Raw genomic sequence first — 25,258 nt, 5'->3', positions numbered from 1 at the left:
AGCAGTCGGGACACTGGGGTCACACCCCTACTCTCACACACAGTGTCCTGATCTGTACTGACCAGCAGTCGGGACACTGGGGTCCACACCCCTACTCTCTCACACAGTGTCCTGATCTGTACTGACCAGCAGACGGGACACTGGGGTCCACACCCCTACTCTCACACACAGTGTCCTGGATCTGTACTGACCAGCAGTCGGGACACTGGGGTCACACCCCTACTCTCACACACAGTGTCCTGATCTGTACTGACCAGCAGTCCGGACACTGGGGTCCACACCCCTACTCTCACACACAGTGTCCTGATCTGTACTGACCAGCCTTCGGATGAGACGTAAAACCGAGGTCCTGACTCTCTGTGGTCATTAAAAATCCCAGGGTGTTTCTCGAAAAGAGTAGGGGTGTAACCCCGGCGTCCTGGCCAAATTTCCCATTGGCCCTTACCAATCATGGCCTCCTAATAATCCCCCTCTATGAATTGGCTACATTACTCTGCTCTCCTCCCCACTGATAGCTGATGTGTGGGGAGCGTTCTGGCGCACTATGGCTGCTGTCGCATCATCCAGGTGGATGCTGCACATTGGTGGTGGTGGAGGAGAGTCCCCATTACCTGTAAAGCGCTTTAAGTGGAGTGTCCAGAAAAGCGCTATATAAGTGTAAGCAATTATTATTATACAGATGCTTGAGCGCTGATTGACCCCGACCTCCCCCCCCCTTGTCTGAGCCGCCCCCCCAGAGCCCGTGACGGTCTGGAGACGAGTACAGTTTGAGGACAATCTCCTCTCTTCCACCAGCTCCTCCAACGCAGACTCTCAGTCGGCTCTTCTGCAGCGCCAATCCCTCCCCAGAACAAACACAAACCACATCGCTGCTTCTCCGTTTTTATTCATCTGTTCACAGAAGACACAGCGACCGGGGGCTCCCTCCCTCACGAGGAACCCCAGGCCACGGCCAGGCGGAGAAAGGAGAGCGATCCGGTGGGGTCTGGGGATTTCGGACCAAGGGGCGGTCAGTCTTAGTCGTCTGGGCGTTACTGTGGCGAAATACTCCCTCCTGTCCTGCTTTTATGGTCGAATTTCCTTTTTCATTTCAATACAGTGGCTTTTTTTTAAGCATTTTTTTGGGGGGCATCTCTGCTGTTGAAATAAAGACTTAGGAAACACAAACAAAGACCTCAGTCGGTTTCAGAGGAGAAACTGTCCTCCTCACTCGCAAGAAGGTTAAAAATGAAGACGACCCGCGACCTCACAGGCGTGTCCGTGGGAGTCTGCTTGAGCGACGCAGAAACACGTCCACGCCTGGGGCTCGCCTGCCATTCCCACACAAGAGAGCAACAGGAACCGGAAGTCCAGGGCTCCGTCTCTCGCCGGGGAGCGTGGGTGGTGGTGTTTTTGTGGGTGGGGGTGGGAGAAGGGAGTGAAACCCCCCCACACCACGATCATGTCACTCGCTGTCATCGATCGATCGATTATACAACGACAAATCATGGAGAACCGTTCCAGTTCCTCACGGTGAAGGAAGAGTAGCACCACCTCCGCTCTCACTGAAATACTCTCCATCAATAAGACACATGAGTCTCTCCGTCAATAAGATAGATAAATAAATAAGCCACGCAGGAAATCAATCAATCAATAAACAGAGCGATAAGGCGCCACGGGCGTCTCCGCCCACGAGTCCCGGACTCCCCTCTCCGGGCGGCAGCGGTCCGGGTCCGAGCTTGGGTTCGGGTCCGGCTGGCCGGTATCGGTATCGGTATTGGGCCGGACTCGAGGGCCTCTCCCGTCACAGTCGGACTCCACCCAGAAGGGGGGCGGGGGGGGGGGGGGTTACAGGTCACAGGTCGCAGGTCACAGGTCGGAGCTGCTGCTAAGGTACTGAGAGACGCCGACCAGGAGCAGCACCTCCCCGGTCTTCGTCACCTCGGCCGCCGCCCCCTCAAAGGAGGGGCGATGGTGATGGCGGTGGGGGTGGGGGGGGCAAAGATCTGGAGACACAGCGCGGCCACCAGCAGCAGGAGCAGCCGCTGAGCGGAGCCGGGGGGGCTCGGCCGCCGGGGGGCGCTTCTGCACCTGGGGAGAGAAAGAGGTCAGGGTCAGGGAGTCACGCTCGCTGGGGTTCGAGCTGCATGATATTAATAATAACTCCTTACACTATTATAGCTCTTACAGGTCATGGGGATCCCACCACCACCACCTGTGTGCAGCTCTTTACTGGTCATGGGGATCCCACTACCGCCACCAGGGTGCAGCTCTTTACAGGTCATGGGGATCCCACTACCACCACCAGTGTGCAGCCCCACCTGGATGACGCCCCAGTCCTCTCCCCACACACCAGCTCTCAGTGGGGAGGAGAGCAGAGTGATGAAGCCAATTCATAGATGGGGATTATTAGGAGGCCATGACTGGTAAGGGCCAATGGGAAATATGGACAGGACACCGGGGTGACACCCCTACTCTTCTCGAGAGACACCCTGGGACTGTTAATGACCACAGAGAGTCAGGACATCGGTTTGACGTCTCATCCGCAGGACAGCGCCTGTTTACAGTCCAGTGTCCCAGTCACTATACTGGGGGATCAGGACCCACACAGAGCGCAGGGTGAGAGCGCCCCCTGCTGCCCCCACTCACACCTCTCCCAGCAGCAGCCTCAGTGTTTTCCCAGCAGTCTCCCCTCCAGGTACTGGCCAGGCTCACACCTGCTGGGCTCCAGTGTGTTGTCACACTTAAAAAAGAACATTGAAAAGAACTGAACATACTACTGTCCCACTGTGATGACTCAATGAACACAGTAGTACTGTTCCCCTCTGATGACACACTGAACACTGTACTGTGCCACTGTGATCACAAACTGAACACAGTACTGTGCCACTGTGATCACACACTGAACACAGTACTGTCCCACTGTCATCACACACTGAACAAACTGAACACACTGAACAAAGTACTATGCCACTCTGATCTATGAACACTGTATTGTCCCACTGTGATTACTCACGGAACACAGTACTGTGTCACTGTGATCACACACTCAACACACTACTGTGCCACTCTGATCACACACTGAGCACAGTACTGTGCCACGCTGATCACACACCGAGCACAGTACTGTGCCACGCTGATCACACACCGAAACCAGTACTGTCCCCCTGTGATGACACACTGAACACAGTACTGTGCCACTGTGATCACAAACCGAACACAGTACTGTGCCACTGGGATCACACACCGAACACAGTACTGTGCCTCTCTGATGACACACTGAAAACAGTACTGTGGCACTGTGATTACTAACTGAACACTAGCTTCCCACTCTGATCACACACTCAACACAGTACAGTCCCACTCTGATCACACACCGAGCACGGTACTGTGCCACTGTGATCACACACCGAGCACGGTACTGTGCCACTGTGATCACACACCGAGCACGGTACTGTGCCACTGTGATCACACACCGAGCACAGTACTGTGCCACTGTGATCACACACCGAGCACAGTACTGTGCCACTGTGATCACACACCGAGCACAGTACTGTGCCACTGTGATCACACACCGAGCACAGTACTGTGTTTTGGAGTACGGGAGACATTGGAGGCTTGCCACACCCGGACTGTTAAACCAACGCATTAGCACGTCAAAGCGCATTGAGGACCCGGGCGCAATAGTTGTTTTGTCCCATGATTTACTGATCTGCATTAATTAAATCTTGTCAGTCAGGTCTTTTTTTCTCTATTTCAATTGTCGTTTACACATGCACGACTTTAAAAGCTAGCAAGACAGGTTTCGATTCACATTAGCTGGCGAGCCTTGTTAAAAAAAACAATGATAATGTAACATGCCACTGTTTGTTCATGAACAAAGTTATACTGAGATTTCCTTAGATACGCGATTAAAAAATAAATAAAAATTTGAATCTCCTGCGGAACACATTCCATAAGAATCAGCGGTTCTACAACATATATTGCCTTTAAAGGTGGCTTCTCAAAACGCTTTACGGGATAAAAACAACCAGAACAGCAGCAACAACAATATTGTATTTCATTGCACTTTGAAAATTGCATTTGAGCACGGTTTTTGACTTTTTTAAAATTGCATTTTGGGCGCGGACAGCACATACAAGGGTTAATGAACTGCGCCAAGAAATAGTTTTCTTTAGGTGTGAGGGTAGGAGTGGACCGCAGCAGGCATAATCAGCAAACCAGGAAAAATGCCGAAAACCACGTTACGTTGTTATTATTTACTTTATTATTTATTATTTCTCACTGAACACTAGCGCCCCTCTATGATCACACACTAAACAAAGTACTGTGCCACTGTGATTACTAACTGAACACTAGCTTCCCACTCTGATCACACACTGAACACACTACTGTGCCACTGTGATTACTAACTGAACACTAGCGTCCCACTCTGATCACACTACTGTGCCACTCTGATGACACAGTGAACACACTACTGTGACACTGTAATTGCTCACTGAACCCAGTTCTGTCCAACTGTGAACACTAGCGTCCCACTCTGATCACAGTACTGTCCCACTGTGATCACATACTGAACACAGTACTGTCCCACTGTGATCACACACTGAACACACTACTGTCCCATTTAGTTGACACACTGAACCCAGTTCTGTCTAACTGTGATCACACACCAAACCCAGTACTGTCCCACTGTGATCACACGCTGAACATAGTACTGTCCCACTGTGATGACACACTGAGCACACTACTGTCCCCCTCGGATGACAAACTGAACACAGTACTGTGCCACTGTGTCTGTATGAACCCACCTCTCTCTCAGTGCAGTGTTCATGTCCTGGAGTGTTTATTTTCTCATCATGGCTGGTTCTGGAGGCTCTGATCCTCCAGACCTCTCCTTTGAGAAATTAACTCGACGCCATGGTGTGAAAATCTCCCCTGCGGAGTTCTGTCCGCTTGAGAGGTGTGTTCTTGCGGTCGGGGAGGTCGTGGGCTGCAGGAACATCAGGTCCGCTTCCCGCTTGAGTGGAGGGATAGTCATTTTCCTCCAATCTACCGATCTGGCAAACACCCTGGTGGAGAAGGGAGTCGTCCTGGACGGCACCATCACCCCGGTACTGCCTCTCGCGGCCCCGGCTCGAAAGATCACCTTCTCCAACGTGCCTCCGTTCATGAGGAACGAGCTGCTGAAGAGGGAGCTGTCCCGGTACGGACAGGTGGTCTCTCCTATCAGGAGGGTCCCTCTGGGCTGCAGGGCACCGCAGCTGAAGCACGTCGTCTCTTTCCGGAGACAAGTCTACGTCATCTTAAAAAACCCCACAGAAGAGATCAATGTGGCCCTTAAATTTCGGATTGACAGCTGTGACTACGTTGTATTCGTGACTTCGGAAGTGCTTCAGGTGCGGGAGCGAGGGGCATGTGGTGAAGAACTGCCCGGAGGTGGAGGAAGAGACGGACAGGGAGCCTCAGCCCCAGGGCGCACAGGAGGCTAGCCGACAGCGTCAGGCAGCGGGGAGCGGAGCAGCGCAGGGAGGCAGCGGGGAGTCAGAGCCCACGGCCGGGGTGCAGGAGAGGAGATCGCTGGAGGGAGCAGATGAGCCCGAGCCGGTGGCGTCCCAAGCAGGAGAACAGACAGTAAAGAGTGGACCACCGCAGCCCTCAGAAGAGCAGGGAGCCCCCCACACCGGAGAGCAAGAGATGAGCGCTGGCGGAGAGATGAGTGCTGCTCAGGAGAGTCAGGGAGAGAGAGAGTAGGCAGTGACACCGACAGGGGAAAACGCGTCTCAAGTGCCAGCGAAAACTATAGACACTGTGCGGGGAGGAAATGAATTACCATCTGAAAAAATAGACGATGGTTTTAAGACGCCGCGGAGAAAGCGCACGAAAAAAACTGTGCAGAGTGCAGTGCAGAAGAAGCAGAACAGCGAGCTCTGTCGCCGGCCCAGGGGCCGCGAGTGACTCCGACACCGGGAGAGTGAGGACGCGCTGGAGTGTCCTCGCTGCCACCGCCGCCGCCGCCCGGAGCTCCTCGGAGTCCGGGAGCGACGACGAGGGCGGTTTCACCGACTCCTCTCTCGCCTCAGGCTCCTCGGCCCAGCAGAGCTGCAGAGGAGGCTACAGTTTCCAGAGCATCAGGGAGATCTTAGAGAAGACTAAAGGTAAGAGGGGAACTGTGGTCGAGGACTTTTTCCCCGACACCGAGCTCTTTGTCCTCTCCGCGACGCGCCATCTGAAGAGGGGCTCGGGTGCGAATGACTTCAGTGATCAGGAGAGATGGCGCCTGAAGAGCCTTTTAGGTAAGATCAAGGCAGGACCGCGAAACGCACCTCAGCACGAATGAGTCCTGTCCCTCACATCACATCACTATCCGTCTGCGTGCTACATGTCTGTTCGTGTTTTATGTTCTTTCTTTTTTTCTTTTCCGCAAACATGGGTGACATTAGGATAGGGAGTTTGAACACCAATTCAAGGAGGGTGCTGGAGGGCTTTGAAGTGAGCTGCGGTGTTGGAGATTATCAAAGAAAAGAACCTGCAGGTGACGTTCATGCAGGAGACCCACACCGACAGCTCTAACATCGTCGCCTGGCAGCGGGAGTGGCAGGGGGACATCGTGTACAGTCACGGGTCCCCTGTGAGCGCGGGGGTCGCGGTGCTGTTCTCTGTGGGGTTCAAGCCCCTCTCTATTGCCGTCCAGGAGGTGGTGAAGGGTTGCCTGCTACTTGTGCGAGTAGTTCTCGGGAAGAAAACCTTTGTTTTTATTAACGTTTACTGGACACTCAGAGAACCATTAATACACAATCCACGAATGGACATAGAACCGGGCCGCTCCTTGGACTTTACCAGCAGACTGGTCCACGCCAGCATCACACAGCTCCACCACCTGCTGGACGTGGATCAGGGCTGCTGGCGCAGCGTGGAGTGGGCGTGTGACGCGCTGGGACTACACTCGCGGCGGTGTGTAGACAGGTTTCTTAGTCAGCTAGCTGGTGTTGGGGAGAAATGTCTGTACAGACTAGTCGTAACATCTAGGCACCAGGCCCAGCTGTCCGCGCTCCCTGACACTCCCTGGAGGGCTCGTCTGGGAGTGCCGGCTGATGTCCGGCCTGCCTGGGGTAGCCTCTACAGATTTCCCCTCAACAAGAGGGCTGGTGATCTGCAATGGAGGGTCCTGCACACCATCCTTGGGGTCAACTAATTTGTGTCGGTTCTGGACCCGGCGGTGTCTGACGCCTATCCCTTCTGCGCTCAGAGGGAGACGGTGTTCCACTGCTACAGCGCCTGCCCCCGCCTGTCGCCCATGTTTGCCGTACTGATCCGGCTCTTCACCAACCTTGGCCTGGCCTTCAACGATGTTATTTTCGTGTTTGGGGTGGGTCATACAAAAAAAACGGAAAAACTCAGACCCTCCTGGCTCATTTTGTGCTGGGCCAGGCCAAACTCACCATCTATAAAACTCGAAAAAATAAGATCTCTGGTTGAGACTTGGTGAGGATGCTTGAATGGTTGGTGAAGAGCAAGATATCGTTAGAATTTTTGTTTGATAAATCTCATAATGACCTCGGAACCCCATGTGTCTGTGTCCCCAGGGGAAGTTTACCACAGCCAGCGATGTGTGGGCGTTCGGGGTGACCCTGTGTGTCTCTGTGTGGGGGTGTTGGGGGTGACCCCATGTGTCTGTGTCCCCAGGGGAAGTTCACCACAGCCAGCGATGTGTGGGCGTTCGGGGTGACCCTCTGGGAGATGCTGAGGCTGTGTAAGGAGCAGCCCTACGCCTCCATGACAGATGAGCTGGTGATCGAGAACGCTGGAGAGTTCTTCAGAGACCAGGGCAAGCAGGTAACAGCCACACCTGGCCAGGAGTACCTGTACCTGTCTCTCTCTCTCCTGTCCTGCAGGCTCACCCGTCTCTCTCTCCTGTCCTGCAGGCTCACCCGTCTCTCTCCTGTCTCCCGTCCTGCAGGCTCACCCGTCTCTCTCCTGTCTCCCGTCCCCAGGTGTACCTGTCCCGGCCGGAGGTGTGTCCGCAGGGCCAGTATGAGCTGATGCTGAGCTGCTTGAGCCGGGAGTCCAGGGAGCGGCCGTAATTCCCAGCAATCCACCGCTTCCTGCTGGAGGACGCCATGAACATGGTGCAGCAGGAGCAGCTCCGGCCTGCGGACTCTCGCGGTGCAGGATGTCCTCTGTGGGCTCGGAGGGCGGCGGCCCTGAGGGCTGAGCCTCTTGTGCGCCCCCTGGTGGCGTTCAATTCACTGTGACTGGCCTTGGTCAGTATCTCCATGTGATCGATCGCTCCTGATCAATTCACTGTGACTGGCCCTGGTCAGTATCTCCATGTGATCGATCACTCCTGATCCATTCACTGTGACTGGCCCAGGTCAGTACACTGTCCAGTCCTGTTAGACCAGGAGGACAGCTGGTCTGGTGGTTCAGGTCCAGTCTAGCTGGTCCAGTGGTTCAGGTCCAGTCCTGTTAGACCAGGAGGACAGTTTTGGGGTACCGGCTCCTCGTCTCTGCGCCCCGGTGTGCAGGAGAGATGAGAGGGCCGCGTGATCGGACCTCAGCGGCTCGTGGACAAGCGGACCTGCGTCACTAACGGCGGGGAGGAGAAATGACTCTGCTGCTCGCTCGGCGTGTGTGCGCGGAGGTTCTCACGTCTGTCTGTTTTAATGATCTTTCATGTCGTGCGTGTTGGGGGTTGGGGTTCAGCCCCGCGGTGTCACACCTCCAGCTACAGGGGGCGCTGCTGTGTAGAGCAGGACAGGAGCAGGTGGAGTCAGTCCAGGGTGTTCTGGGGGACGGGGGGCTCGGCCGGCCAGCGTTGAGGGTTAGGGGTGAGGGCGGCGGGGCAGGGGTGTGAATACTACCCCAGGGGCGTGGACGCTGTAGGTTCTGCTGTCGTGACACACTGGATGTCTTTGTGTTTTTTCCTTCTTCTTCGCCGACTACTAATGTTGTACATAGCGTACGGGACAGATTGTTACACTAATATATGGAGACGTTGGTGCGTTCCCCGTCTGCGGTCCTCGCGCTGCCTCTGGGCGGCGCTGGCGTGTCGAAGGCTCTCGGGTTCGTCTGGTTCTTGTCGAGAATCTTTTTGTAGAAGTTTTAATAAAGTAACATTTTCAGATAACTGAGTGCCCTGTTCTGCTTTCTGCATCCCGAGTGATCGATTGCCCCTGCTGCTGACTGGAAGTCATCAGTTAAAGGGTATCTGCTTCAACAACAGGGCTGTGCGGCTTGTTCCCCCCTCCCACCCCTCTCTGTGTACAGCAGTGCCTCCGGTATCAGCTTCAACACTGGCTGGGTACAGAGAAGGGAGACCTGGCGAGGAGCGTGGCTCCGATCCTATCCTTGATCCGATCATGGCTCGAATTCCTGTAATTTATGAGAGCACAATCACAAAGCGTCTAAAACTGTACAACTCCAAGGTTCAGAAAACGTTTTTACAGAAACTATCCAGACAGTTTGGGGTCATGCGTTCGTTTGATCCAGCTGGGGATTCTGTATGACCCTGACAGAGACACACTGATTCCAGGTGAGAGATTCACACTGAGGTGACCTGTCTCCAGCTGTATGACCCTGACAGACACACTGATTCCAGGTGAGAGATTCACACTGAGGTGACCTGTCTCCAGCTGTATGACCCTGACAGAGACACTGATTCCAGGTGAGAGACTCACACTGAGGTGATCTGTCTCCAGCCGTATGACCCTGACAGAGACACTGATTCCAGGTGAGAGACTCACACTGAGGTGACCTGTCTCCAGCTGTACGACCCTGACAGAGACACTGATTCCAGGTGAGAGACTCACACTGAGGTGACCTGTCTCCAGCTGTACGACCCTGACAGAGACACTGATTCCAGGTGAGAGACTCACACTGAGGTGACCTGTCTCCAGCTGTATGACCCTGACAGACACACTGATTCCAGGTGAGAGACTCACACCGAGGTGACCTGTCTCCAGCTGTATGACCCTGACAGACACACTGATTCCAGGTGAGAGATTCACACTGAGGTGACCTGTCTCCAGCTGTATGACCCTGACAGACACACCGATTCCAGGTGAGAGGTTCACACTGAGGTGACCTGTCTTTCACCTCTATGACAGATTCCAGGTGAGAGCCATACTGAGCTGAGCTGTATGGACCCTCTTTAGATTCTGATCTGATGCAAGTTCGATGTAAGTTTTCTCTACACATCAAAGACGCAGCTCCTTCGACGTCTGCCTCTCCACACTGTAGATCGCTACTGAATCCTATTGGTTGCCATGCTGCCTGATAGTCTGGCTCCTTCCTAGGACTTGTGCTCCTCCTGCGTCATCAGGCACTGTACACCCACGTTCACAGTCCTTGGTGTTCCCAGGGACAGAGTGTCATTGATAAGATTCCTCCCTGGCTTCCAGTCATACCCATCTGGTTCCAGTCTGGTGGCGTGTAGTCCCCATAGCGTTAACCCACAGTGGACACTCCGTCTGGCTCCAGTCTGGTGCAGTGTCGTCCCCTAGCGTTAACCCACAGTGGAAACTGCATCTGGCTCCAGTCTGGTGTCGTGTCGTGCCCCTGGAGCAGTTGGGGTGAAGGGCCTTGCTCAGGGGCCCAACGGAGTAGGATTCCTCTGTCGGCTGCGGGATTTGAACCGGCAACCGTCCAGCCACAGGAACAGATCCTCAGCCACAGAGCCACCGCTCCGCCCCAGAAGAGTATTGACATTCCCTGACCGGGAATCGAACCCGGGCCGCGGCAGTGAGAGCGCCGAATCCTGACCACTAGACCACCAGGGACGCTACAGCGACACTTGACCGCACAGCTGAAAGATCACTCCCTGTAGCGCGACAAGCTTGCAAAGCCCCATGAACACAAGGTCTATTCATCTCTCCCACACCTCCTTGGAAAAGACGGAGAGCACGCCGTGCCCATGAAAGTCTGGCTTTACCCACTGACAAAACTGGACGCCCAGGCTGCCACAATCGTCAGGCAAGTCAGCATCGGGTTAGTTCGCCGATCGCAGCGTATTTTAGACGAAATGGATGATTATATCGCGCGGTGCCAAGATCTGATGAAAGACGCGACTGCGATCCAGTTTCCAGAGATGAACCAGAAACTCCTGCGGTTTAAAGACCTGTGCGTGGAGTACAAGCTGGTCTTTCAGAGATCTCTGGCCAGGCTGCTGCCGGTCATCCGCGGAGGCGGCGAGGAAGAGGGCCGACTCGTCGACCTCCTGAGCGGGAGAGAGCGCTCCCCCTTCCGAAACACCCTGCTCGCGCAGTTCCTGGAAGACAAGGAGCGGGAGCTGAACGTGCTGAGATCTTACCTGCAGATCATGAGCGACGTCACCGTGGCCCCCTCAGGTCAGGGGACGTCAGTCGTGTTAAAGTACAGAGCGACCACTTCCTAAACTTCTCCACTTTGATAGAGCGCGGGCAGCCTTCCTTATACAGGCTGTCACTGGAACAGGAGCCCACCGATGAGCAGCATTTCCAGCGCTTCACGTTCGGCAGGAAAGTAGAAGAAGGGAACAATAAGGTCATCATCCTTCTGGGGGCCAAGGGGGCAGGGAAGACCACCCTCATCAACGCGATGATCAATTACATCCTGGGCGTGCAGTGGGAGGATCGGTTTCGATTCAAGCTGATCCACGAGGAGACCAACCGCTCGCAGGCGGAGAGTCAGACCTCCATCGTGACGTCCTACGAGCTCCACAACCAGAAGGGATTCGTCGTCCAATACTCCCTCACGGTCATCGACACCCCGGGGTTCAGAGACACGCGGGGACTCTCTCGGGACAAGCTGATCACAGAGCAGGTGAAGCGCTTCTTTACCAGCCCCGGCAGCGTGGACCACATCGACGCCGTGTGCTTCGTGGTTCAGGCGTCTCTGGCGCGGCTGACCTCCATCCAGCAGTACGTCTTCGACTCCATCCTCTCCATCTTCGGGAAGGACATCGCCGAGAACACCCTCGTCCTCGTCACGTTTGTGGACGGGAAGGACATCCCCGTCCTGGGCGCCATCGAAGCCGCGGACCTACCTGCTGCAAGAACCGGAAGGGCAAAGCGACGCACTTCGAATTTAACAACTCCGCCCTTTACACACAAAACGAGAGGCCCGACACCGATCCCAAAAGGGAGGGCTCCGGGAGCGACAACGAGGAAGAGGACGACAACAAGCTAGAGAAAATTGTCTGGACGAACAACATGAAGCAGCTGAAGAGGTTTTTCCAAACGTTGGAGGAGACGGAGGGGAAGGACTTGGCGCTGACGAAGAAAGTCCTGGAGGAGCACGAGAGGCTGGAGACGGCGATGGCGAGGCTGCTGCCTCAGATCTAGGCCGGGTTGGCGAAGCTGAGCGAAATGAAGATCAGGGCATGTCTGGAAAACGAGCAGGCCAACATGGAGCAGAACAAGAAGTTCGAGACGGAGATCGAGGAGCTGGTCCCGAAACGGAAGAACACCAAGCATCTCTCAATAAACTGCAACAACTGTCTGGTTTCGTGCCATTCAAGATGTTTCCTTCCCAATCTCTGCGCCGTCATGGATGACGCTGGATTCTGTGTGATCTGTCCAGGTAACTGCCACTACTCCACTCACATATCCGAGATGACGATGTGGGAGGTTTCGGCAGAGGAGAAGCAGCGGGACGTGCTGACAACTCTGCACGACTCCGTCCAGTACGGCGCCGGCAAGATCGTGAGGTATCGGGTATCTGAGATGACGATGTGGGAGTACGAAGTGGTCAAGGTCATGAAAACAGTCAAAGAACTCAAGGACAACTTCGTTAAGGCTTCCGGCAAATTCATGTCGATGAAGGAGATGCTCGAGAAAATCGAAATGGACTTCAAGACGATCGAGGACCAGATCATGCAGCTGATCAGGCTGTCCTCCAACTGCCTGGAGGAGATCGCCCTGAAGCCCAACGCTCTGTCCACGGCCGTCTACATCGAGCTGCTCATCCGCAAAGAGGAAGAGGAGGCCCGCATCGCCGAGCTGCGCAAGATGAAACGGCACGCCGAGATCCTCGCCAAGATCGCCAACAACGAGAAACTGCTGCCGGAGGAGCGCAGGATCGTGAGGGAGAGAAATCAGAGGCTGAGGAAAATCGCTCAAGACATCAAACTGGCGAGCTCCGCGGTGAGAGCCTGGACTGCAGGACAGTGAACACGTTCCACACCGCCCGAGAACTCCTGCAGGACACTGAACACGTTCCACACCTGCTGAGAACTCCTGCAGGAAACTCCATCTTGCGTTAAATCTCGAGTAAACCAAAACACAGAATAATGTTCGGGTTTTGTAAAATAACTGTTCCTAATAGTTCAACTGAAATAAAATAACTTAGTTCTACTTAATCACTTAGTTTTAAAATCTACAAATATAATTTTAAATTCTCTAAATTCAAAGCTTTCCTTTCACCAGACCTCCAGCCAGACTGATGTTGGCCTCTCTCTCAGGCTGTCGGGATAAAGCTGCCTTTCAAATCAATCGGCATCCTGCTGCGACAGATGATTTCATGTCCACAGGGGAAAGTGTGGTTATAGATTATAAAGACCGCAGGACACCTCAGGGTTTGCAGACAACGGTCAGACGAGAGAAGGCAGCACTGCCTTTCCTAACCACATCTCCTTAGCAGAAGATCTGAACACAGATCAAACGCTTCTAAGGAACAGCCGCTTCAAGAACAGTTCTCAACACGTCAGTGTGAATTTCAAATTACATTTCAATGTTTTTTGTCTGGCGTCTGTACTTGGTAGATCCATACGCCGGTGAAAAATGAAAAATACCTTTCCTCTGAGTGACCTGTCGTGCTCTATTTCTGGGTGACCTTGGACATCATCCATCTCTAACGAACGGTGTTGACTTCTGACGATTCTTGTGCACTCTCTCTCACCTGTATATAAAAGTACACTTCCCCTGGAGTGAAACACACCTCCGAAATAAGTGTTTATAAAACTTTCATTTCTCTTTACCTGAACTCAAATAAAGAACACGTCATCATAAAGAGCTTCAGCACAGCGTATTTCCTGTCACTTATTTTTATACCCTATTACTGTATTTGAGGTGTCATCTGAACCGAAGCAAACCTCGAAAACATGTTTTTACGACATTGTTTGTCGATTTTAGCAGTGGTGATGCAAACCTCCAATATAGACTGTTTGAAAACGTCGTCTCTGTTCAGCTGAAGTGCAGCAAATGTGTGAATCCCGGTTTTTAGTTCATTTATTGATCAAACTGTTTCTATCAGCCCTGGATCTAACATGAGCCGCAGCGAAACTGGAGCCACTTCGACACACCGGTATCCTACAATTTCATTAAAAAAACACTTGATATTTACTTCAGCAGGAGGAAATACAAATATCAACTAAACAAGCCAGCTAGTCAAAGAAACAGCACATTTATACCAACAAAACTACAATTTCACTCAAAATGTCAGACGCCGACTGAAATTAGTCGCCTTCGAGATCAGTTCAACAAGCCCAATAATAAAGACACTTTCACACAAACAGACCCCCAATTTCACCACAAACACATGGAGCTTGTGTCTGTGAAGGTGGAGTGTGAGACGATTCTGTCATCAGGAGGGAGGGCCACAACAGTACAGCAGAGAGAGCCATCACTGTTACCCACATACTCTCACACCGGTCCCATGTAGAACTGCTGTATTAAACTGTCTGGTGAAGAGACGCGTCTGAGACTTCTCATGATCAGGACAGGTCACAGTAAACATGCAGAAAGTGATGGTGAATTCTCGTTTCGCCTGTGTCTTATTTCCTCATTGTCAAACATACCAGTCTGTGTTTTTGTGCGTTTTGAAAAGTGGTTGTCGATTTCTTTAAATGTTTCATACAAAAATGCTATTTGGAGAGTAACTAATTAGATATTCCCCTTGACTGAGGATGTGTACAGTCATCCATCAGGACTGGTACATTTAAAAATGACTGGAGAGAGCGCCACCTACAGGCGAAAGGCCACATCACAGCAGCAACGTGTGAACAATAAGACTATTACACCCAAAAACCACAATATCTCCACAACCCCATAAGCACAATGATAAAGAGACTTTTACACAATTTCACCACAAACCCCCCAAGAACAATGATAAACAGACACTTTTACACAATTTTACCACAACCACCTCGAGCTCAATGATAAAAAGACACTTTTACAGAATTTCACCACAAACCCCTCGAGCACAATGATAAAAATACACTTTTACAAAATTTCACCACAAACACCCCGAGCTCAATGATAAAAAGTATTTTACACAATTTTACCTCAATGATAAACAGCCACTTTTACACAATTTCACCACAAACCCCCCGAACACAATAATAAAAAGACACTTTTACACAATTTGACCTCAAACACCCCAAAGCTCAATGATAAAGACACTTTTACACAATTTGACCACAACCCCATCGAGCACAATGATAAAAATATAATTTTACCTCAATGATAGACACTTTTACACAATTTCACCACAAACCACCCAACCTCAATGATAAAAACACACTTGTACAAAATGATAAAAAGACTTTTACACAACTTTATCACAAACCCCCCGAGCACGATGATAAACTTTTACACAATTTTACCTCAAACACCCCGAGCTCAACGATGAAGACACTTTTACACAATTTCACCACAAAGCCCCCGAGCTCAATGATAAAAATACACTTTTACACAATTTCACCACAAAGCCCCCGAGCTCAATGATAAAAATACACTTTTACACAATTTCACCACAAAGCCCCCGAGCTCAATGATAAAAATACACTTTTACACAATTTCACCACAAACCCGCCAGCTCAATGATAAAAAGACACTTTTGACACAATTGTACCTCAAACCCTCCCAGCACAATGATAAACCGACACTTTTGACACAATTTTACCTCAAACCCGTCGAGCTCAATGATAAACAGACACTTTTGACACAATTTTACCTGAAACCCGTCGAGCTCAATGATAAACAGACACTTTTGACACAATTTTACCTGAAACCCGTCGAGCTCAATGATAAACAGACACTTTTGACACAATTTGACCTCAAACCCGTCGAGCTCAATGATAAAGACACACTTTTACACAATTTCACCACAGACATTTTCTCACTCCTATGACTGTTTTCTCATCAGCCTGAGGACTGAACGATTTCAATGAAGAAACGGAGGGACAAGTCGCCACTCACCGCCACAGCCCGGGAAACATCTTCCGTCTCCAACACGAACAGCAAACGTCCTCTCGGTGCGCAGAAACGTCCAGAAACGCGTTGACTTTGGACTCAGTCAAGTTTAACAGGTGTATAAACGTGCTGAAGAGCCCCAGACTGGCGAAAACTCTGTCAGACCGATTATACTGACGCAGTATTATATTATAATAGCGTTACAATACTGATATCATATGATATTGATTACCCTGACGCAAACGCACACTTTTCCACTCCTTTGACGCCGATATCTACGTCCGTGAAGAACAAACTGCTGCTCTAGACGACATTATATTTAAAAAACTCAAGAATTGAGTAATAGAAACGTGTTCAAACCGCGGTTGACCTGTGGCTTCAGCTCGGCGACGCAGAGACACGGCGTCCATGAGGGCGGGAAAGAAGAAAGCTTGTATATTCTAATAAAAAGCTGACTAAAACCAATTATTAATGATAAAATAAGGTCAAACTCGGGAAACCGCGGCGGGGCAGGAGCCCTCACGGCGAGAAAGGCGGGAAGCGCGACCGTTAGGAATTCAAACTTCAAACGAGAAGCGCACCTGCCCCGAGTTCTCACAGGGACCGCCCCCCTGTCCCCTCTCAGCCAATGGGCTTCCACCACGGTGGAGTGACGTCCCGCCTCAGCCCCCTCCTCCAATGGACATAAGGGACACTCGAGTGACGCTCTCGGGAGCCCTCCTCCCCGGGTGGGGCTGTTATAAGCCCTCTGAGTGACTGACCCAGGGTTCACAAGCTGCCCAGGAGGCTCTACTGTACACAGAGAGGGGTGGGAGGGGGGAACAAGCCGATACCCTGGCTCCTCTCAGGAAACTGCTGATGAAGCCGGGATCAATTAACGACCGACTAATTAACGAGCGAGTTGAACCCCGTGGGTGTCATTCCCAGCATGGCCCAGCAGCAGGGTGAAGGGCTGCAGGTGACGGCACCCCATATCCCCCCTCAGTAAAATTACACCTGACCCCCCCCCCCCTACTGTGTGCGCTTTCAGGAACAGTGACCCGGTTCTGACCCGGTTTAAATCTGGCCGATCCAGCTCGTGGCTCCCTGGTTTGGTACCGACAGAGTGGACCGGGTCGAGACAGCAGGACCGTCAAGCTGCGCTGTTGATCTCAAACCGTCAGGAAGGATAGCAGTCATTTCACACAGACACCAGTACCAGCGACCCCCAGCAGGAACACGCAGACTCCACACACACAGACACCAGCACCAGCAACCCCCAGCAGGAACACACAGACTCCACACACACAGACACCAGCACCAGCGACCCCCAGCAGGAACACGCAGACTCCACACACACAGACACCAGCGCCAGCAACCCACAGCAGGAACACGCAGACTCCACACACACAGACACCAGCGACCCCCAGCAGGAGCAAGCAGACTCCACACACACAGACACCAGCACCAGCGACCCACAGCAGGAACACGCAGACTCCACACACACAGACACCAGCGCCAGCGACCCCCAGCAGGAACACACAGACTCCACACACACAGACACCAGCGCCGGCGACCCCCAGCAGGAACACACAGACTCCACACACAGACACCAGCACCAGCAACCCCCAGCAGGAACACGCAGACTCCACACACACAGACACCAGCGCCGGCGACCCCCAGCAGGAACACACAGACTCCACACACACAGACACCAGCACCAGCGACCCCCAGCAGGAACACGCAGACTCCACACACACAGACACCAGCGCCGGCGACCCCCAGCAGGAACACACAGACTCTACACACACAGACACCAGCGCCAGCGACCCACAGCAGGAACACGCAGACTCCACACACACAGACACCAGCACCAGCAACCCACAGCAGGAACACGCAGACTCCACACACACAGACACCAGCGCCAGCAACCCACAGCAGGAACACGCAGACTCCACACACACAGACACCAGCACCAGCAACCCACAGCAGGAACACGCAGACTCCACACACACAGACACCAGCACCAGCGACCCCCAGCAGGAACACGCAGACTCCACACACACAGACACCAGCGACCCCCAGCAGGAACAAGCAGACTCCACACACACAGACACCAGCACCAGCGACCCACAGCAGGAACACGCAGACTCCACACACACAGACACCAGCACCAGCGACCCACAGCAGGAACACGCAGACTCCACACACACAGACACCAGCGCCGGCGACCCCCAGCAGGAACACACAGACTCCACACACACAGACACCAGCGCCAGCGACCCCCAGCAGGAACACGCAGACTCCACACACAGACACCAGCGACCCCCCAGCAGGAACACGTGGACTCCACACACACAGACACAAGTATGACCCACAGCAGGAACACGCAGACTCCACACACACAGACACCAGCACCAGCGACCCCCAGCAGGAACACACAGACTCCACACACACAGACACCAGCGACCCACAGCAGGAACACGCAGACTCCACACACACAGACACCAGCGACCCCCAGCAGGAACACGCAGACTCCACACTCGCTCCTCCAACGCAGTTTCACTCGTTTGTCCTCACCGCTCGGCTCAGGGGACAAGTGAGGACAGATTCAGGGAAAGAGCAGCACCGACAGTGAGTCACTGGGGAAAAGAGAGACTCTTTCTCTGAGGAGCAGGGCGGTATTGGCTTCGACATGCTCGCTGGAGGTGCTGTGGTTCCAGTTTGCGATGTGATGAGAACAGAGATTCGTCCAGCAGCTTCAGGACTCAACCTAAAAAGTGACTTTTTAGCTGATGTGACAGAGGACCAGCCTAGAGGACCAGGTATTGAAGAGAAACAGGAACGTGTGTTTTTACCTCCTTCCAGCTGAAGTACAGCAGTAGAAACCTACTGTTCGCGTCTTTAGAATGATACAGAAACGCTGTTGGAAAACAAAGGTGATTACGAGAGAAGTAGTTGAATAAAAATCGGAATCAAGCCCTGCAGGACTAAAGGGATCCTGCCTGTTGTAACAGAGCTGACTGACAGGAGCTGGTATTTCATACCAGACTGGGAGGATTATACTGGGGAGAATAACAGACAGTCAGGAGATCAAATATTGTAGGGTTACACGTTACAGGACTCCCGTCTCCTGTGGAGACACACCTGTGGGGTCGTGTCAGGGCAGAAGTCCCACATTGTAAACCAGTGTAAACTGGGACTGGGACCAACCCGGATCAAGACCAGACCTGAGAGCTTCAGGACTCTCTCCCACTGGTGTCCTTTTCTCTCTCTCTGTCCTGTGTCCTAACAAACCCCACTAATCCCCCGTGTGGGAAAGAGGACCCGCTCGTCCCTCCTGTCCTGTCCCGGTGTCGCCGTCACTGGGACTGGAGCAGCCGGAGAGGAGACGCACTTCCAGAACTTTCCTTCCCGCTCGGCTCTTCCCCTCCTGAGGAAAGAGCATCTTCCCACACAAACAGCCCGTTTCTCTCGGAGACGCCCGCAGCACAGGGGGCCTTTTCCCAGGACACCAGGACTCCCCTCGTCTGCGGAAACACCCGGGAAGAGCCTCCCAGCCCACAGGAGGGGAGTCCCAGTCCTTCCCGGGATTTCCAGGACAGGAGCGGCTCCTCAGCTGGGAATAAAACCGCCCCGAGAGGAGCTCGAGCGCTCGGGCTCGGAGCGTCGCTTAGCAACCGGCGCCGCAGCGGCATCCGGAGGACGAGCCGGAAGCGGGTTTTGGCGCCAGTTCTGCTCTTTGATGATCGGCTCAGGAGAATAAAGTCGATATAAAAACATAAAAGTCCATTTCTCTCCCTCCTCTGTGGAAGCCGTGTCCGCCAGGGAGTGGAAAGAAAAGAAAACGCGCCGCGGTTTCTCGCCGTTTCGGCTTTAGATCTCGAAATTATGACTTTTCTGACTCGGAATTGCGAGATATAAAGTCCCAATGACCCGAAATAAAGTCGTGATTCTGAGATTGTAAGTCGCCGTTGCGAGATATAAAGTCCCAATGACCCAGAAATAAAGTCGTGATTCTGAGATTGTAAGTCGCCGTTGCGAGATATAAAGTCCCACTGACCAGAAATAAAGTCGTGATTCTGAGATTGTAATTATAAAGTCCCAGTTGCCGGACGAGCCGGTTCTGCTCTTTGATTATGGGCTCAGGAGAATAAAGTACACATATACACATATACACATACTGTAACGCCCGGTTGTGAGGAGGAAGCATTCATAGTACCGCTGGGCATGCTGGGAGTTGTAGCCAGGGAGAGTCTGAGGGTCAGCACGATGACCAGCGGCTGACCCTACCTGTGTAATAATGTCATAGTAGTTCTAGTGTCTTATAAGTGTATGGCTTGTCGTTAAGTCGTTAAGTAATTATCACCCTAAAGATGTGTACGTGTTCCGTCATGTGTGTGTATATTCTGTGGTTGATAAAGAATAAAGCCTGGTTCGTTTATCGCGTCTCCACTGGTCCTTTGTCCTGAGAAGAACCTGTAAATGCTACAATATATTCTGTTCCATACAAATACACAATGTCAGAATTATATCCAAAAGTATTCATGACACATATATATATATACACAAAGAATAGCAAAATACAAACATGATCAAAATAGAACATTATTTAAAATGAGTTTTCTTCACATGGGACACTAAGGGCAGGTTTTCAGTGAGTCGGATCTCTTACGAGGAAGAGATCAGTGTTTCAGTGGAAAGTCCTCACTCTGTGTCCAGGAAGTAGCCGGTCTTCCTCTCCTGCTGGGAAAGACTGTGTGGATCAGCGACTGACCTGCGGCAGTGTCTGTCTGTATCTCTTTGTCACTCGAATAACACTGCCTGAGCTCCTCCATCTCTATTCTGTATCTTTCTACAGTCTCTTTCAACTCCTCAGTCTCCTGTATTTCTCTACTGTCTGCAGACTGCTGGGAAAGACTGTGTGGATCAGTGACTGACCTGCGGCAGTGTCTCTGTGTCTCTCTGTCACTCCGATAAAACTGCCTGAGTTCCTCCTCTCCCTCTCCTGCTCCTGTCTCAGTGTCTTCAGCTCTCTCTCAGCTCCTCGATCTCCTGTCTGTTTCTCTCTCCTGTCTGTGGGCTGTGTGTGTCTGAGGGTTGTGTCTGTGGGCTGTGTGTGTCTGAGGGTTGTGTCTGCGGGCTGTGTGTGTTCTCTATGTGTCTGAGTGTTATGTATTCTTGAATGCCTTCAGGTTGTGTGTGAGACTGCGTTGTGACTACTGTGTGTTCTCCTGTGTGTCTGCGGGCTGTGTGTGCTCTTGTGTGTCTGCGGGCTGTGGGTGCCCTTGTGTGTCTGCAGGCTGTGTGTGCTCTTGTGTGTCTGCGGGCTGTGTGCGCTCTTGTGTGTCTGCGGGCTGTGTGTGCTCTTGTGTGTGAGTCTGTGCTGCTCTGGTTTCTCCTCCCAGTAAAGCTCCTATCTGAGCTCCTGCTGCAGCTCCTATCACTGTTCCTGCTGCTGCTCCTGTTGGGCCCCTCAGGGCTCCTGCTAGGGCCCCTATTGCTGCCCCCAGTCCGGCCCCCAGCGGCACCAGTCTTAGCTCAGAGGGGCGGGGCTGGAGTCCGGGTTCGACTGTAGGGTCTCCTTCACTCACTGCAACAGGAGGAGAGACAGGAAGGGAGGTCACAAGTGACACATTTACTACTCACTACCAAACAAGCTAGAGATCAACGATGATGAATCTAATTTCTTTATCCAGCTGATTTCTGAAAGATATAAAATGTCAACAGTACAGCAGAGCAGTCTGTACAAGACACCCACCACTCTGGGTAAAATAGACCTTCATGTGCTCAGTCCTGAAACGTACAACTGTACAACTCAGGAACAACACCAAACTTGTTAGGATATAAACTTGACCCTTTCCTCATTCTTGGTAGAAGTTGTGTTTCTCCTCCGTATAGACAGGGGCTTCTGTAACAGCTCACAGTGGGACTCTGCAGTCCATTGGTGGGACTGAAACACAGTAAAGTTTGACACCAACACCTGCTGCAACCTCTAACGAAAGAACATCATGTCTGTAAAATCACAGAACTTCAACACTGTTCTCCTGGTACAGCATCCTCACACCTGCTGTCCTCCAACATGACTGGACCAGCTGTCCTCCTGGTGTAACAGGACCGGACCTGAACCACTGGACCGGCTGTCCTCCTGGTCTAACAAGACCGGACCTGAACCACAGCTATAAGTAAAATTAGTCATTTTTGATTTGTACAAAATTAAATTAAATGTGGTATATATTTTGATGTGTACTATTGACATGTGATTTTCAGATCAAAAGGTTAAATTTGAGCAAAAGCACAGAATTTCAGCATCTGTCAGTGGAAATGATTTTCTAGACATGATTAGTCATGTAACAACAGTGTCGTCTGTTGTGTTCAACTCCCAGTGTCAGGTGAACAGAGTTAATCGTGCAAATGGCTGACAGGCGACTCTAGTTGCTCAGGTGTTTCTGTTGTACTAACTGTGAAAACGAGAGCTGTCAGACTGCAGCCTTGGTTCCAGTCTTGAGTGTCTGGGTCTGGCTGTCGAGTCAGGATGAAGACCAGAGAGCTGCCTGTGACAGAAGAGCAAGCAGCTGTGAAGATCAGAGCCCATCAAAGTCCAGGTGGCACTGTAAACGCTGGAGAGAGACCGGGCACCACAATATCAACAACACGTCATGTCTTGAAAAAGACGCGACTGGAGGAGTCAGCCATGGGAAATCAGCAGTGGTTCAAGACAGATGAGAAAACTCCTGAAAGCAGTGAGGAAACTGAGATAGCCATCAGACTGCAGACACCCTCCACAGGTCTGAGGTGAAAACACCTCCATCCAATACGCCAGAGACCTAGAGAGGAGACCTACAGGGGCAACAGTGCAAGATGCACAACTCTCATGGGCTGTTGTCAGGGAGAAGAAGTGGAAACTCCTGGGCGTTTGAGCCCCTTTGAGCTGCAGAGGAAATGACACCCAGAAACACCCGCAGACGGAGAGCCGCCGAACGTGGCTCACAGGATCATATCAGGGGTCTGGGGGCGTCGAGGAGTCGCAGAGACGTGTGACCAAGTAACTCTGATTCACTTCACTGCTGCTGACCTGAAACTGGGGGGACTGAACACAGAAAGTCTTGTCTGACAAAGTTTAACTGTGGAAATGCCGGCCGTCTGTGCTAGAGACTCACTGTGATCTCTCAATGAACACAGTACTGTGCCACTGTGATTTCTCACTTAACACTAGCGCCCCACTCTGATCACAGTACTGTCCCACTGTGACAACACACTGAATACAGTACTGTGCCACTCTGATCACAAACTGAACACAGTTATGTCCCACTGTGTCTGTATGAACCCCTCTCTCTCAGTGCAGTGTTCATGTACTGGAGTGTCCAGTCAGTGTTTCTGTATGAACCCCTCTCTCTCTCAGTGCAGTGTTCATGTCCTGGAGTGTCCAGTCAGTGTTTCTGTATGAACCCCTCTCTCTCTCAGTGCAGTGTTCATGTCCTGGAGTGTCCAGTCAGTGCGTCTGTATGAACCCCTCTCTCTCTCAGTGCAGTGTTCATGTACTGGAGTGTCCAGTCACTGCGTCTGTATGAACCCCTCTCTCTCTCAGTGCAGTGTTCATGTACTGGAGTGTCCAGTCACTGCGTCTGTATGAACCCCTCTCTCTCTCAGTGCAGTGTTAATGTACTGGAGTGTCCAGTCAGTGTGTCTGTATGAACCCCTCTCTCTCTCAGTACAGTGTTCATGTATTAGACTCGCACATAAGCAGCAGTGCCCACTGGTTGTCATGGACAGAGGTCTTAGTTGATTCTTCTTCCTGCCTCTGCTGGGGAGCATGGGAACTAGTTTTTTTTCTCCACAGACTGCAACCTGCGTCTACAGTATAACTGTAGAACTGAGCTCATTTATCATTTAATTTCAAACACAAAGAGATTTATTGGCATAACTTATGAGTTTTAGTGTTTCCAAAGTACAATCAAACATTTACAGAAATTTACAGTACAGATATATCATAGGACATTTACAAACCTCACATGCAACATTATTGTGGGATATTTATATACTGTTGAGGAACTCACAGTGTTTGAGGATAGACTGTGCAATTTGTAATCACATTTACAACTCAAGTTCAGTAATACAACAGTATAACTATTAAGGGTTAAAAAGTGCTGAAACATTTTTGTAACAGTTTAATTCTTGTGCAGCTCTGCACTGACAGTTTGGGCAGAGGGGCATTAAGCTGTGTTTTTCTGTGCTAAAGCCCATCTCCACTAATCCCAGAGCCCTTCATTAAAACACTGAGGGGCAGCGTCTGCTGGAAATCCTGTCTGTGAGCAGAAGTGAGTCATGGGGCTCACAGACTGAGCTCTCTCTCAGAACACCCAGACTCTGTTGTGTAGGACAACTGTCTCTTGCCAAGTCTCTCTCTTTGTAAAAGAGTCCAGCTGGTTTCCAAGTGCAGAAAGGAGATTCAGTGTAAGGGACCAGCTCTCTGGCACATCAGCTTCTCCGTACAGGAGTGAGAGATGTGTTACACCTCCCACACCCACTCCCAAACTCCCACAGCCACTCTGAGTTTGTTACCGTCCTGCTGTGATGGAGCCAAACCGTGATCTTCTCCCAGTCTACAGGAATGGCCCTCAAGAAGCTCACAGGGAGGAGAGGAGATGTTTCTTCTTGCTGATACTGGTACTGGGCCCCAGGATCTGCTCCAGTCAGGGAGTTTGGCTGAAAAGCACCACTGTTGTGTTGAAGATGGGAGCAGCTGTGCTTGTGGAGAGAGAGAGAGGAGAAGGGATGGAAGATAAAAGACTAGAGAGAAAGAGAGGACACAGAGAGAGCATTGTGAGCTCTCGATCTCAACAAACCCCTCCTTCACAGAGGCGGGCCTGCTCTCTGGTCGTCATGGTGACGCAGGCATTTGAAAAGCATTGTGGGAGAAGACCCACTTCCTGCTTCCTCCTAGATCATCTCCAGGAAGTCTACTGCTCATCAAAGCTGTGGCTGTTACAGGAGATGGCAGGGTGTAGATCATTTAGTCCTGTTGTTCAGCTCCAAGCTCAGGGTGTTCAGAGTCCAGACAAGCCTCCTTCACCTCCAGACACTGGAAACACAAAGAGAGAGCCGTGTGTCAGTGTGCCGTACAGACA

At 51.8% G+C, this 25,258-nt stretch overlaps 3 protein-coding genes and 1 non-coding gene across 7 annotated transcripts in view; 1 reads left to right on the top strand and 3 right to left on the bottom strand.

Annotated features, from left to right (window-relative positions):
* The window catches only part of LOC148671925 (GTPase IMAP family member 7-like), a 396,318-nt gene that overhangs the window by 89,744 nt on the left and 281,316 nt on the right, over window positions 1–25,258 (top strand). The window lies entirely within an intron of this gene.
* The window catches only part of LOC148671943 (uncharacterized), a 121,655-nt gene that overhangs the window by 44,041 nt on the left and 52,356 nt on the right, over window positions 1–25,258 (bottom strand). The gene's annotated exons all lie outside the window — the stretch shown is intronic.
* The window catches only part of LOC148671947 (uncharacterized), a 206,332-nt gene that overhangs the window by 170,821 nt on the left and 10,253 nt on the right, over window positions 1–25,258 (bottom strand). The window contains exon 5 of one of the 4 annotated variants that reach the window (XM_088632731.1): window positions 21,171–21,723. The exons of 2 other annotated variants lie outside the window; for them this stretch is intronic. In XM_088632731.1, the coding sequence (XP_088488857.1) occupies window positions 21,350–21,723 (374 nt within the window). In that variant the 3' untranslated portion in view covers window positions 21,171–21,349. Of the gene's footprint in view, window positions 1–21,170; window positions 21,724–24,012; window positions 25,213–25,258 lie in introns of those variants that run through there. One more of the 4 variants, XM_088632727.1, reaches the window with a different exon arrangement.
* Window positions 10,689–10,760, bottom strand: trnae-cuc (transfer RNA glutamic acid (anticodon CUC)). Its single transcript has one exon. It is a non-coding gene; the product is annotated as a tRNA-Glu (tRNA).

The sequence above is a fragment of the Lepisosteus platostomus genome, chromosome 5, assembly GCF_059453375.1.
Source record: "Lepisosteus platostomus isolate fLepPlt1 chromosome 5, fLepPlt1.hap1, whole genome shotgun sequence".
Lineage (NCBI taxonomy): Eukaryota > Metazoa > Chordata > Actinopteri > Semionotiformes > Lepisosteidae > Lepisosteus > Lepisosteus platostomus.
The sequence above is the reverse complement of the archived record's forward strand: the minus strand, read 5'-3'. Positions and strand labels throughout refer to the sequence as shown.